The sequence below is a fragment of the Phocoena phocoena genome, chromosome 1, assembly GCF_963924675.1.
Source record: "Phocoena phocoena chromosome 1, mPhoPho1.1, whole genome shotgun sequence".
Taxonomy (NCBI): Eukaryota; Metazoa; Chordata; class Mammalia; order Artiodactyla; family Phocoenidae; genus Phocoena; species Phocoena phocoena.
In genome coordinates, this window is record NC_089219.1 from 157,155,897 (window position 1) to 157,168,695 (window position 12,799).

Here is a 12,799-nt window from a genome sequence, read left to right on the forward strand (position 1 = left end):
TGGGAGGACCCTGAGTTCCCCTCCTCCCACGAACACATCAAAACTACAGCTACACATAGAGAAACTCACTGTGAACAACCTGAAGACTAGCAGAATAGCTCTTCTACAACCAAGGCTGTAAAGAAAGAACCACATGGAGTCTGGTAGGAGGGGAGGAGAATTGATCTAGTCAAGACACACACCCCTAGTGTGTGACCCAGAAGAGGAGGGGGCTATCACAGATTTGGGGATCCTCCCTGGGGAGCAAGGAGTTTGAGCCACATATTAGACACCCCAGGTCTGGGGTTCAAGGCCAGGAAAATGAGACTCCTTAGCTGTGGCTTACTAGGGGGCAGTAAGAAACTGATACTCTGCTCCTGAAGAGCATGTACACAGACTTGCTTGCTCCCAATCCCATCATGGAGGCAGCAGACTGACAAGTGCTGGTTGCTCTGGATGGCCTGCCAGGGCTTCCCCAGTGTACCCCACAACATGCACTGGGCTCCTGCTCCAGCACCTCCTACTCTGACGCTGTTCCCCACTAAGGTGGAGGCTGCTATTGCTAATGAGCATGCACACACCAGGGAAGAAATGCAACCAGCTCAGCAGTGTGGCTCCAGCCCCTCCAGCCTCCACCCTGCCTCTAACCAAGGTGTGTACACCTGGGGAAAAAGCAGAACCAGTTTAGAAGTGTGGCTCCAAGCCCTCAGGAACCTGGCCATGCCCCCAACCAAGGCAGAGATTGTCATCACACTCAGCAGAAACCCACCACCCTCGGGGCTTCTACTCCAGGCCCTGGGAGCCTCAAACCCTACCCCATAGGGCAGTGATTGCCACTGAGTCTAGGAGAAGCCCTGGCTGCACCTGGATCTGGCTCTAGCCCCTCTGAATCCAGCCCTATTTCCCACCAAAGTGGTGGCTGCCAGCATACCCTAGAGGAAAGTGTGGCCCATGCTCACTTCAGATGCAGCTCTCCCACCAAAGCCAGTGAGCACATGCAGACTGAATAGGATATCATAAGACATGCCTTCAAGACCAGGACAGGTAACTTTCACATAATTTCATAGAGACAAACATAGAAAGTTAAACAAAATGAGAAAATGGAGGAATATGTTTCAAACAAAAGAACAAAGTAAAACCCTTGAAAAATACCCTAATGAAATAGAGATAAATAATTAAACTAATAAAGGGTTAGAAGCGATGGTCATAAAGATGCTCACCAAACTTGGGAGTAGAATGAAAGCACTCACTGAAAACTTCAACAGAGATTTAGAAAATATGAGAAAAAACCAATCAGAGCTAAAGAATATAATAACTGAAATGAAAAATACACTAGGGGGATTCAACAGCAGATTAGGTGATATAGAAGAATGCATATGTGATCTGAAAGAAGGAATAGTGGAAATCACAAAATCAGAACAGCAAAAAGAAAAACAAATTCTTAAAAATGAGACCTCTGAGACAATCAAACATACTAACATTCACATTATAGGGGTCTCAGGATAAGAAGAGAGAGAAAGAGGTAGAAAATGTATTTGATGAAATTGTGGCTGAAAACTTCCCTAACCTGAAGAAGGAAACAGATATCCAGGTACAGGAAACAAAAAGAGTTCCAAACAAGATGAACCCCAAAATACCCACACCAAGACAATGAAAATGGCAAAATTAAAGAAAGAATTTTAAAGGCAGCAAGAACAAAACAAAGAATCACAAACAAGGGAACGCCCATAGGCAATCATATTAGCTGATTTTTCAGCAGCAGCTTTGCAGTCCAGAAGGGAATGGAATGATATGTTTAAAGTGCTGAAAGGAAAAAACCTACAACTAAGAATACTTTACCCAGCAAGGTTATTGTTCAGAATTGAAGGAGAGATAGTTTCCCAGACAAGCAAAAAGTAAAAGAGTTCATCATTACTAAATCGACCTTACAAGAAATGTTAAAGTGTCTTCTTTAAGTAAAAAAGAAAAGGCTGTAACAAGAAATAAGAAAAATAAGAAGGGAAAAATCCCACTGGTAAAGGCAAATATATGGTAAGAGCTGTGGATCAACCACTTAAATAAGCTAGAACAAAGGTTAAAAGACAAAAACTGTAAAATCAAGTATAATTACAATAAACAGTTAAAGGATAGGCCTGAAAATGTAAAATATGACATAAAAAACACAAACCATGGGGGAGGAGTAAAAAAAGTAGGTCTTTTAGAATGTTTTTGAACTTAAATGTCTATCAGTTTAAAACAAGTAGGTATAGTTTAGGTCAACATATATGAACTCCATGGTAACCACAAATCAAAAACCTAGAATAGATACACAAAATTTAGAAAGATAGGAACACAAACATAACACTAAAGAAAAACATCAAACAACAAAAGAAGAGACTAAAAGAAAAAGAAAAGAACAAAGAAGAACTACCAGAAAAAAAATAATAAAATGGCAATAAGTACATACCTATTAATAACCACATTAAATGTCATTGGATTAAATGCTCCAGTCAAAAGACATAGGGTGGCTGATTGGATTAAAAAATAAGATCCATCTGTCTGCTGCCTACAAGAAACTCACTTCAGAGCTAAATACACACACACAGATTGAAAGTAAAGGGATGGAAAAAGATATTCCATGCAAATAGAAACAAAAGGAAAGCTGGGTAGCAATACTCATATCAGACAAATTAAATTTTAAAACAAAGTCTATAATAAAAGAAAAAGAAGGACATTATATAATGATAAAGGGGTCAATACAGGAAGAGGATATAAAAACTGTAAACATATATGCATCGAATATAGGAGTACTTAAATATATAAAGTGAATATTGACAGACATAAAGGGAGAAATTGACAGTAATACAATAATAGTAGAGGACTTTAACACTCCACTTGCCTTAATGGATAAATCATCCAGACAGAAAATCTAAAAGGAAACAGTTGCCTTAAATGACACATTAGACCAGGTGGACTTAATTGTTATTTACAGGATGGCAAAAGCAGTTTTAAAAGGGAAGTTTATAGCATTTCAGGCCTACCTCAAGAAAATAGAAAAGTCTCAAGTAAACAACCTATCTTATCTGAAGAAATTAGAAAAAGAAGAAAAAACAAGGCCCAAAGTCAGCAGAAGGAAGGAAATAATAAAGATCAGAGTGGAAATAAATAAAATAGAGAACCCCCTCAAAAAAAAAATAGAAAAGATCAATGAAATCAAGGGCTGGTTTTTTAAAAAGATAAACAAAAAACAGATAAACCTTTACCCAGGCTCACTAAGAAAAAAAGAGAGAGGATCCAAATAAACAAAATAATAAATGAAAGAGGAGAAAATATAACCATTATCACAGAAACACAAACAATCATAGGAGAATACTATGAATATGCCAACAAACTGGACAACCTGAGAGAAACAGATAGATTTCTAGAAACATACAATCTTCCAAGACTGAATCAGGAGGAAATAGATTATCTGAACTGACTGATTATTAGTATTGAAACTAAGTTAATAATCAAAAACACTCAACAAACAAAACCAGGACTAATAACTTCCCAGATGTATTCTACCAAACATTTTCCAAAAATTGTAGAGGAGGGAACACTCCCAAATTCATTCTGAGTTCAGCATTACCCTGATACTAAAATATACAAAGACACTACAAAAAAATAAAAGAATATTACAGACAATTTTTCTGATGAATATAGATATAAAAATTCTCAACAAAATATTAGCAAATAAATTTAACAATAAATTAAAAGAATCATAAACTATGATAAACTGGGATTAATCCCTGCAGTACAAGTATGGTTCAATATCTGCAAATCAACCAGTGTGATAAATCACATTATCAAAACAAAAGATAAAAATCACATGACCATCTCAATAGATGTAGAAAAGGCATTTGACAAAATTCAACATCCATTCTGATAAAAACCCTGAACAAAATTTGTACAGAGGGGACATATCTCAACATAATAAAGGTCATTTATGACAAACCCACAGATAACATCATACTCAGCAGTGAAAAGCTGAAAGCTTTTTCTCTAAGATCAGGAACAAGATAAGGATGTCCACTCTCATCATTTCTATTTAATATAGTACTGGAGGTCCTAGTCATAACAATCAGACAAGTAAAAGAGGTAAAAGCCATCCAAATTGGAAAGGAAGAAGTAAAACTGTCACTATTTGCTGATGACATATATAGAAAACCCTAAAGTCTTCACCAAAAAAATATTAGAACTAATAAATGAATTCAGTAAAGTGGCAGGATGCAAGATTAATATACAGAAACCGGTTGCTTTTCTATGAACTAATAATGAAATATTAGAAAGTGAAAGCAAGAAAACAATATTAGAATTGCACCAAAAATAATAAAACACATAAAAATAAATTTAACCAAGGAGGTGAAAGACTTATACTCTGAAAACTATAAGACATTGATAAAGATAATTAAAGATGATAAAAATAAATGGAAAGATATCCTGTATTCATAGATTGGAAGAATTAATATTGTTAAAATGTCCATACTACCCAAAGCAATCTACAAACTTAATGCAATTCTTATCAAAATATTTACGACAGTTTTCACAGAACTAGAAAAAAATCCTAAAATTTGTAAGGAACTACAAAAGACCCTCAGTAGACAAAGCAATCTTGAGAAAAGAGAACAAAGCTGGAGGTATCATGGACCCTAAATTCAAACTATGCTACAAAGTTATAATCATCAAAACAGTATGGTAATGACACAAAAACAGACACATAGGTCAATGGAACACCAAACCCAGAAATAAACCCATGCAGATATGGTCAGTTAGTCTACAGCCAAGGAGGCAAAAATATACAATGGGGAAAAGACAGTCTCTTCAATAAGTGGTATTGGGAAAACTGGACAGCTACATGTAAAAGAATGAAATTAGAATATTTTCTCCTATTATACCCAAAAATACACTCAAAATGGATTAAAGATTTAAGTGTAGGATATGAAACCATAAAACTATTAGAAGAAAAGAAATGCTTTCACATAGGTCTTAGTAATACTTTTTTGGATCTGTCTCCTCAAGCAAAAGAAACAAAAGCAAAACAAACAAGTGAAACCTAATCAAACTTAAAAGTTTTGCACAGTGTAGGAAACCATCAACAAAAGGAAAAGGCAACCTACTGAATGGGAGATCTTTGCAAATGTAATGTCTCATAAGGGGTTAATATCAAAAATATATAAAAACTCATGGAACTCAATGTCAAGAAAACAAACAACCCAATTTAAAAAATGGGCAGAAGACCTGAATAGGCATTTTTCCAAAGAAGACATACAGATGGCCAACAGGCATATGAAAAGATGCTCAACATCACTAATCATCAAGGAAGTACAAATCAAAACCACCGTGAGATATCATCTCATAGTTGTCAGAATGGCTATCATCAAAAAGACAACAAAGAACAAGTGTTGTCAAGGATGTGGAGAAAAGGGAATTCTAGTAGTGTTGGGAATGTAAATTGGTTCAGCCACTAAGGAAAACAGTATGGAGGTTCCTCAAAAAATTAAAAATAGAACTACCATATGGTCCAGAAATTCCACTCATGGTATGTATACAAAGAAAATTAAAATGCTAATTTGAAAAGATATATACACCCCATGTTCATATCAGCATTATTTACAATAGCCAAGATATGGAAGCAACCTAACTGTCCATTAACAATGGATGGATAAAGAAGTGCTATATATATACAACAGAATATTACTCAACCATAAAAAAGAACAAAATTTTGCCATTTGCAACAACGTGGATGGACCTGGATGGTATTATGGTTAGTGAAATAAGTCAGACAAAGAAAGACAAATACTGTACGTTTTCACTTATATGTGGAATCTAAAAAATAAAGCAAATGAACAAATATAACAAAGCAGAAACAGACTCACAGATATAGAGAACAAACTAGTGGTTACCAGTGGGTAGAAGGGTAGGGGGAGGGGCAAGATAGAGGAAGGGGATTAAGAGGTACAAACTATGAGGCATAAAATAAATAAGATGCAAGGATGTAATATACAGCACAGAATATATAGTCTATATTTTATAATACCTTTATATGGAGTATAATCTATAAAAATATCAAATCACTATGTTGTATACCTGAAATAAATATAATATTGTAAGTCAACTGTACTTAAATTTTTAAAAAAGTAAGGAAACATCAATTTTAGCATAGTGGATAATTAGAACTCCCTGGTTCAAAGTCTGGCTTCATGATTTATTAGAATATGTTCTCATGCAACTAACTTATCTCTACTTCCTTATCTGTAAAATTCGGATTTTAATATACCTATCTCATAGGAATTCTCCAGGAATAAATGAATTAATTAAAGAATTTAAGAGTGTTATCTCATCTCTATATGGTATCTCTCATTTCTAAATTCCTATAGCATTAACAGCCTATATAATTGACAAATTTATTTGCTTCAGGTATGATATGTATAATTGATATAGAAATATTTTATTTCTTAACCTTTACATATTTTTATATTGTCTTAAAACTATAGTTTGAATTCCTAGGATGCAGGGAAACATAGCTTTTTTTTTCTTCTCCCTACTTCATTTAGCATAGTACCTTACTAATTTTGTAGATTTGTTGATTGGAAATTTGCTTTAATCTTGGCTTATAGAAAGTAAGTTAATATGAAAGTTCTATCCTGTCATTAAATTGCTCTAAATGTGAATCTTAAAGCCCTGAAGAGTTTAAATATTATTCTAATGCTCATGGTAGAACAATATAATTATTTTTGCTTCTTGAAGAAGCAATGGATTTGTCAAAATTACAAGTAATTTAAAATTTTGATCATATTCTAAATTATATATATATGAGTAAATCGGGCAAAGATAAAACCATCAAACATGCAGTCAATTCTCTTTTTAATCAGAATTCAATGCTAAGCTGTTATGTGCTGGTTGAGAGTAAACATCCTGTGAATTATACTCACCAATGAAAAGTCTATTCAAAATTGCTAAGAAGTATTTATTATTTACAGTTTATTTTTTCTTGTTTTAGGGATTTGAAGACTGCTTGGTATTTGATGAATTAATGGATAAATTCAATAACGACCTTAGTAAGTAAAATTTCTCAACTGGGCACAGACTAGCCTTGCTGATTAATTGTATACCTATTTCTGATCCTGGAAGATTACAAACCATGATGCATATTTCCTGTTCAGGATTATAAATTTTTCTATTAACAGTCTATGCCACTGTTGTTGCCCATATCAGACAAGGAACACCCAGAGAGGAAAAAATAGTTTATTTTAAGTTTTACATGGAGGTCTATGCATCGATCAATACAAAGATAAAAGTTCCGAGCACCAAAGTTTGGCAGAGATATACTCCTTTCCCTCCCTCTCAGCCTAGTTAACCTCCATGCCTATAATCCCTACAGCATGCCCTCAGAAACACTTTTAGAAGCTCCAGAATTTTCTTGCTTTTTGCCTTATCAAAGCTTGCATCTGATACTTCCATTTGCCTTTTGATTAAAATTAATTCCAGAAATATATTAATTTTACAAGTATTGAAGTTTTAAACTTTATGTATAATTCTGAAAGTAAGTTAATTTAAGCGTACATAACTTTCACCTGTAAAAGAAATTGCAAATAATAGCCTGAGAACTGGATAACTTTTATTGCTTCTCAGCATTACATGTCCTCAAAGGTCACCTCTGAATTTAAACCTGTTTCAGGTAAGGGGTAGACTTAAAGAACCAGCTTTGAATCTACACCCAGATTCCAGTCTTGACTTGCTGACTTATTAGCCCTTTGACCTTGAACAAGTCACTTTATCTTTTTAAAGTCTCAGATATTTTTTCCATCAATAAAATGGGGATAATACCACTTCAGAGAGTTGTGAAGGTTAAATCAATAATTTGTGGAAAGCTTTTTTTAAAAAAAGCCTAACCCACAGATTACAAACTAGTGGTTGCCAGTGGGTAAAAGGGTAGGGGGAGGGGCAAGATAGAGGAAGGGGATTAAGAGTTACAAACTATGAGGTATAAAATAAATAAGCTACAAGGATATATTGTACAACACAGGGAATATAGCCAATATTTTATAATAACTATAAATGGAGTATAACCTTTAAAAATTGTGAATCACTATGTTGTACACCCATAACTCATATAATATTGTACATCAACTATACATCAAGAAAAAAAAAGCCTGGAACAAAGTAAGTTCACAGTGACGATTTTTTTTATAGTGTTATAGGGAGTCAGTGAACACTGTGCTGTCTGAATCTGAAGAGATTATAGATTCCAGGGTAAATTTCTTCTGGTTTTCTTCCTTTCTTTCCCAGTTATCTCACTCAGATGCTCAGGATCCAGAAGTATTTTGTTTCCTCCCTTCTTAGCCCTTGTGTGATTGGTTAGCATGTAATGACAATGGTGGAGACAGATGGAGGGCTCATATAACAGAACATACTGTCAATACTGGTTTTAGTTACAAGAGAATGAAGATAGAACAAAAATTATCACAATAATAGCTAACATCACTGAACATGTAATATGTGTTAGGTATCTTGCTGATTTTTATCACATTATCTCATGAAAAACATGGGGCATAGGTACTATTCTTGTCCCTATTTTACAACTGAGGAAATTTAAGCTTAGAGATGGTTAAGTAACTTGCCCAAAGTCAAGTAGCTAGAACTGGTGAAGCTGGGACTTGCACCCATGTTCTCTGACTTTAGAAATGGCTTCCTCAGAACTAGAGTTGTTTGGCCCTGTGAAGTTATATTAGTTAGTTATTAATTTATCAAATATTTATTCAGTGTTTACCATATACCAGGTTAAGTTTTCAAACATGAATATAACATGAGTCCTGCCTCTGGGAGATAACAGAATAACAGAGTATGTTTAAGCTAATAAGGTGGCTTAGGTAAAATGAAACAAATGTATATGGTGTAGCAAAGAAGAACAAAAAGGAGAGAAGCAAATTCTAAGGATTTGGGGTCATTTACAGTCATTTATATGAACTGCTTTCCATGTGTGAAATAAAAATAATGATTCACTAATCTAGTATATATTATAAAAACTTTATCATAAGTTTTATTAAATCATAGGTAATGGGAAATGTCCCTGTGTTATTGCTCAGTATTCATAGATTGTTGGTCATACAGTCTTGTTGTCCAGAGTTTTAAAAGGTTAGTAGAGACCACTGATAGAGAATACACCATTTCATTTGAACTGTGTAGAGTCAAGCACATTGTTTACAGACTGTTTTGGAAAAGATATATTATTTAACTTGGTTTCTAGGTATGTGCCTTCCTGAATTCTCAAGATTAAGAATTCCAGATGACCATGCAATTTCAGACCTATCCATGTACAATTACATAGAGGCAAGTGAGAATGTTTGGTTCTATTCAATGAGATCATGCACTGACATTCTAATAAACATTCTTTGCTTTAATGTTTCTTTGATCCCCGTCTCATGCATGCTGCATAAGAATAGGTGCCAAGAGAAAACATGCACACACACACACACACAGAGCATTCCTTTAACATAGCTGAACTTTGACTATAAAGACAGTGATAATGACCCACACACATCACCTCCATCTACATTTCAGGGACATTTAGGAGGTAACAAAAAAGACAAAATGTCTGGTTTCAATATCTGATAATTCATAGACTCAAGGCTTAGACATTTAGTAGAGGTACTAATATGCTATTTTAATGAAAAATTATTTTTGATATGAGTTAACATATTTGGAAAATTTAAGAGACATTAAATAACCTTTCCATTCTTAACATTATAAGCTGCAAACTTAAATTAGCACTGAATATCCTTTGGGGTTTTTTGCACTGAAAGAAATATGTAATACCAAAGAAATTCATAGTCAGTAGATTACTACTCAGAAGAAAAACACAATTCCATTTTAAGCCAGTCACATGAAAAGCTCACAGTAAATGGTTGTGGTTATAGTTTTTAAATAATCAAATGAAAAAATTTACAAGATAAAAATTTTAAAAAGAGTATAGTTGTTTTCCATCTCTCCTGAAGACAGAAAGAAATAAAATAGAATTCAACTCAAGCAGAATTGTTTCATATGTGGTGAAGGAAGTTCTATAAGATACTGGAAGTCTCACTGATGTATTTTGCCTTGTCTTTGAAAACAAGACAACTACGATGTAATGTTTATCCTGAATATGGAGTATATCAAGACAGGCCTAGTTTTAAACAGATCTCTTCTTGCCATAAATAATGTTCCAAACTGACCAGGAAGTAACAGAAATTAGTCAAGTCTTTGGGCTCACAGACTACTCACAGATCCATACAAACAGACTCTTACTGAAATAGAGTTGGCCCCCATGCAAAATAGAGTTCTCTAACAGGTTTTGCATAATTGCTCTACCTTTTCAAGTTATTGTTCTCTGACATTGACTGAAAAGGATTGGAAATAAGAATTTATTTGACTACCTTCAGTCTGGCTTTGTGGTGAATGGGAATAAAGAGGGATAAAGTTGCAGAAAACAATTAAAGGTACTTTGTTCAAGGTATTCTTTGAGACTCCTTACATTATTGCAGATGCGAGCACACGTCAACTCAAGGTGGTTCCTCTTCCAAAAGAACATAGAGAGATTTCTTCATGCTATTATGCCATCTACTTTTATCCCTCTTTACACCATGGTAAGGTCTGGATTTAAGACTTTTCCTCATTTTAATCTTCTGTTTAGCCGTTAAAGAATACACAAGAATACTTTTTAAACTTTCTTACAGGTCACCTTTTCCAGAATAAGATACCATGAGGCAGTGCTGCGCTGGCATTGGCAAAAAAAGGTTGGAACAGATTATACTTATTTTTAATCTGATGTGTTGAGGTTCACAGTGTTATGGTTATGTTTACCTCAGGCAAATATGGAAATAATGTGACAGACACTAGGTGTTTGCCTTTCAAATTAAAAAATGTCCTGGATACACAGGTGGCAGAATGCCTAATGAACAAAATTACAAAAAGAGGCAATCCCTGAGGAGAAGAAATTCAAAAAAGAAATTGATGCTAATATTTCTAAACTTTCTACTTTATTTTATCAATGCGACCTTTTATTTAGCAATTGACTTTTGCTTCATGCAATACTCCTATGGGTTTAATTTACAAAACTGGACAGAGCAAATGACTTATAAAACACAGTCTAATTCCAGTGTGATGCTATTCCACATTAATTTTGGGCAGTTGACTCACAGATGCCATTAAATGGAGATTCAGATTCCTGATCTTCCACTGTGGAAACTTTACAACTTCACTCACTAAACAAATAGTATGTAAACATTGAGCTGGGCATAGTGATGAACATAAAGCAGCCCCTACCCTTTGCATAGCTCAGAGACTAGTGGGGGAAATGGACATCTGCAGCGAAGAGACACTGCCCTGGTGGGGAATGGACATGGGCATAGGGAGGGGGGTGCGGAGGTTGAAGAAACCTCTCACACATTCAGAATGGGAATGGCAAGTATTTCAGTGGACCTGGAAGAAGCACATATGTGTGAAAATGGCTAGAGGTGGAGCTGCAACAGTAAGTAGGACCTGAAACATCTTGAATATTATTTTGAGGGAAACAGGAAGACAAAGGCAGCTCATAGTCTCAGGTGTGGATTTTAGAAAGATTTAGAGGCTAGATTGGAATGAATAAAGATTTATTCATACAGAGGTGAATAAAATAAGGTCCCTGCCCTCAAGGAACTAAAAGTCCAAAGGGGAAAGAGACAGTGACGGGCAGTTAGAATGCAGGACAATAAGTGCAGTGAAAGAGACCAGGATGATACGAGAGTGCACACAACCCAGACTAGACTGAGCCTCAGCTCGTGCGGTTGATAGACTGTAGGTGGTGAGGGTGCATGTTTAAGTCTTTGAATGTGTGTCTTCCAAGTCACAGAGGCCAATGAACCCATCACTCTTCTCAGGGACACTTTGTGCAGGGTCTGAGCAATGACTGAATCATTTGTGGCTTCTTTCAAGACAGAGTTAACAGTTCTTTTTTTTTTCAACTGTGAATTTTTTTTATGGCTGGACAAAGGCTAACTGTTAAGAATTCTTTGTACAGACACATAGATTCAGGAGTTTCTGGGAAGAGAGAGAGGAGGGAGAGAGGGAGGCAGGAAGCTCCAAATTCTTGACCTTGCCAGATATTTCAGGACTTCACCTAGTGGTCATGCAATTACATCACTGTTTCAGTTTAAAGAACAAAGAGGAAATTGTATAAAACGTCATTTAAAAATGAAGTCTACTTGAAAGATTTTAATCACTGCACAAATAAAGTGAAAGTTCTTGCTCTTTTTTACAGGTGATAAACAAAGGACTCTTTTTCTTTGGAACACTGATAGCTGTCAGTGGTACTTACCTACTTATGCGTTCCAAGTCACTGAGACCCCTGGACTACTTGAGAAGACCATGGGACTGGGTCACTTACTTCCAGAACACAGGGCATGTCTCCCTGTAAACTCCCTGGAGTCACTAGAACAAATTCCCAATGTCATTAGCAAGTGATAAAAAGATCCTGAAGTAGCAAATATTAGATTTCTCTGTAACCAAAACAGGATTAAAATCATGTTTCCATCATCATATTTAATTCACGAATAGAAGATATTTATCAGCTTATAGTTAAATTCAATGTAGAATTTCTCTGTGAGCTCACTGAAATTATTGAAAAAATAACCCACCACTTTAAGTAAAACTCAGCTTCCCCACAGCACTATGCTTAGGTCAGATCATTCTAAATATAAAAGTGCAGTGACTAAGATCTCTTTCACTCCTCAAAAAGTAAGGCCCTAGAGACCTCAATGAAGTCACTGATCACCCTTTTCTTTAAAGG

The 12,799-nt window shown here is 35.1% G+C and overlaps 1 protein-coding gene across 1 annotated transcript in view; it reads left to right on the forward strand.

The window, feature by feature from the left end:
* The window catches only part of KMO (kynurenine 3-monooxygenase), a 61,499-nt gene extending 49,025 nt beyond the window's left edge, over nt 1-12,474 (forward strand). Inside the window, 6 exon segments of the mRNA XM_065879563.1 lie at nt 6,998-7,055; nt 9,245-9,327; nt 10,518-10,619; nt 10,710-10,769; nt 12,272-12,409; nt 12,412-12,474. Coding sequence (XP_065735635.1) covers nt 6,998-7,055; nt 9,245-9,327; nt 10,518-10,619; nt 10,710-10,769; nt 12,272-12,409; nt 12,412-12,474 — 504 coding nt within the window.
* The last annotated feature ends 325 nt before the right edge of the window (nt 12,475-12,799 follow it).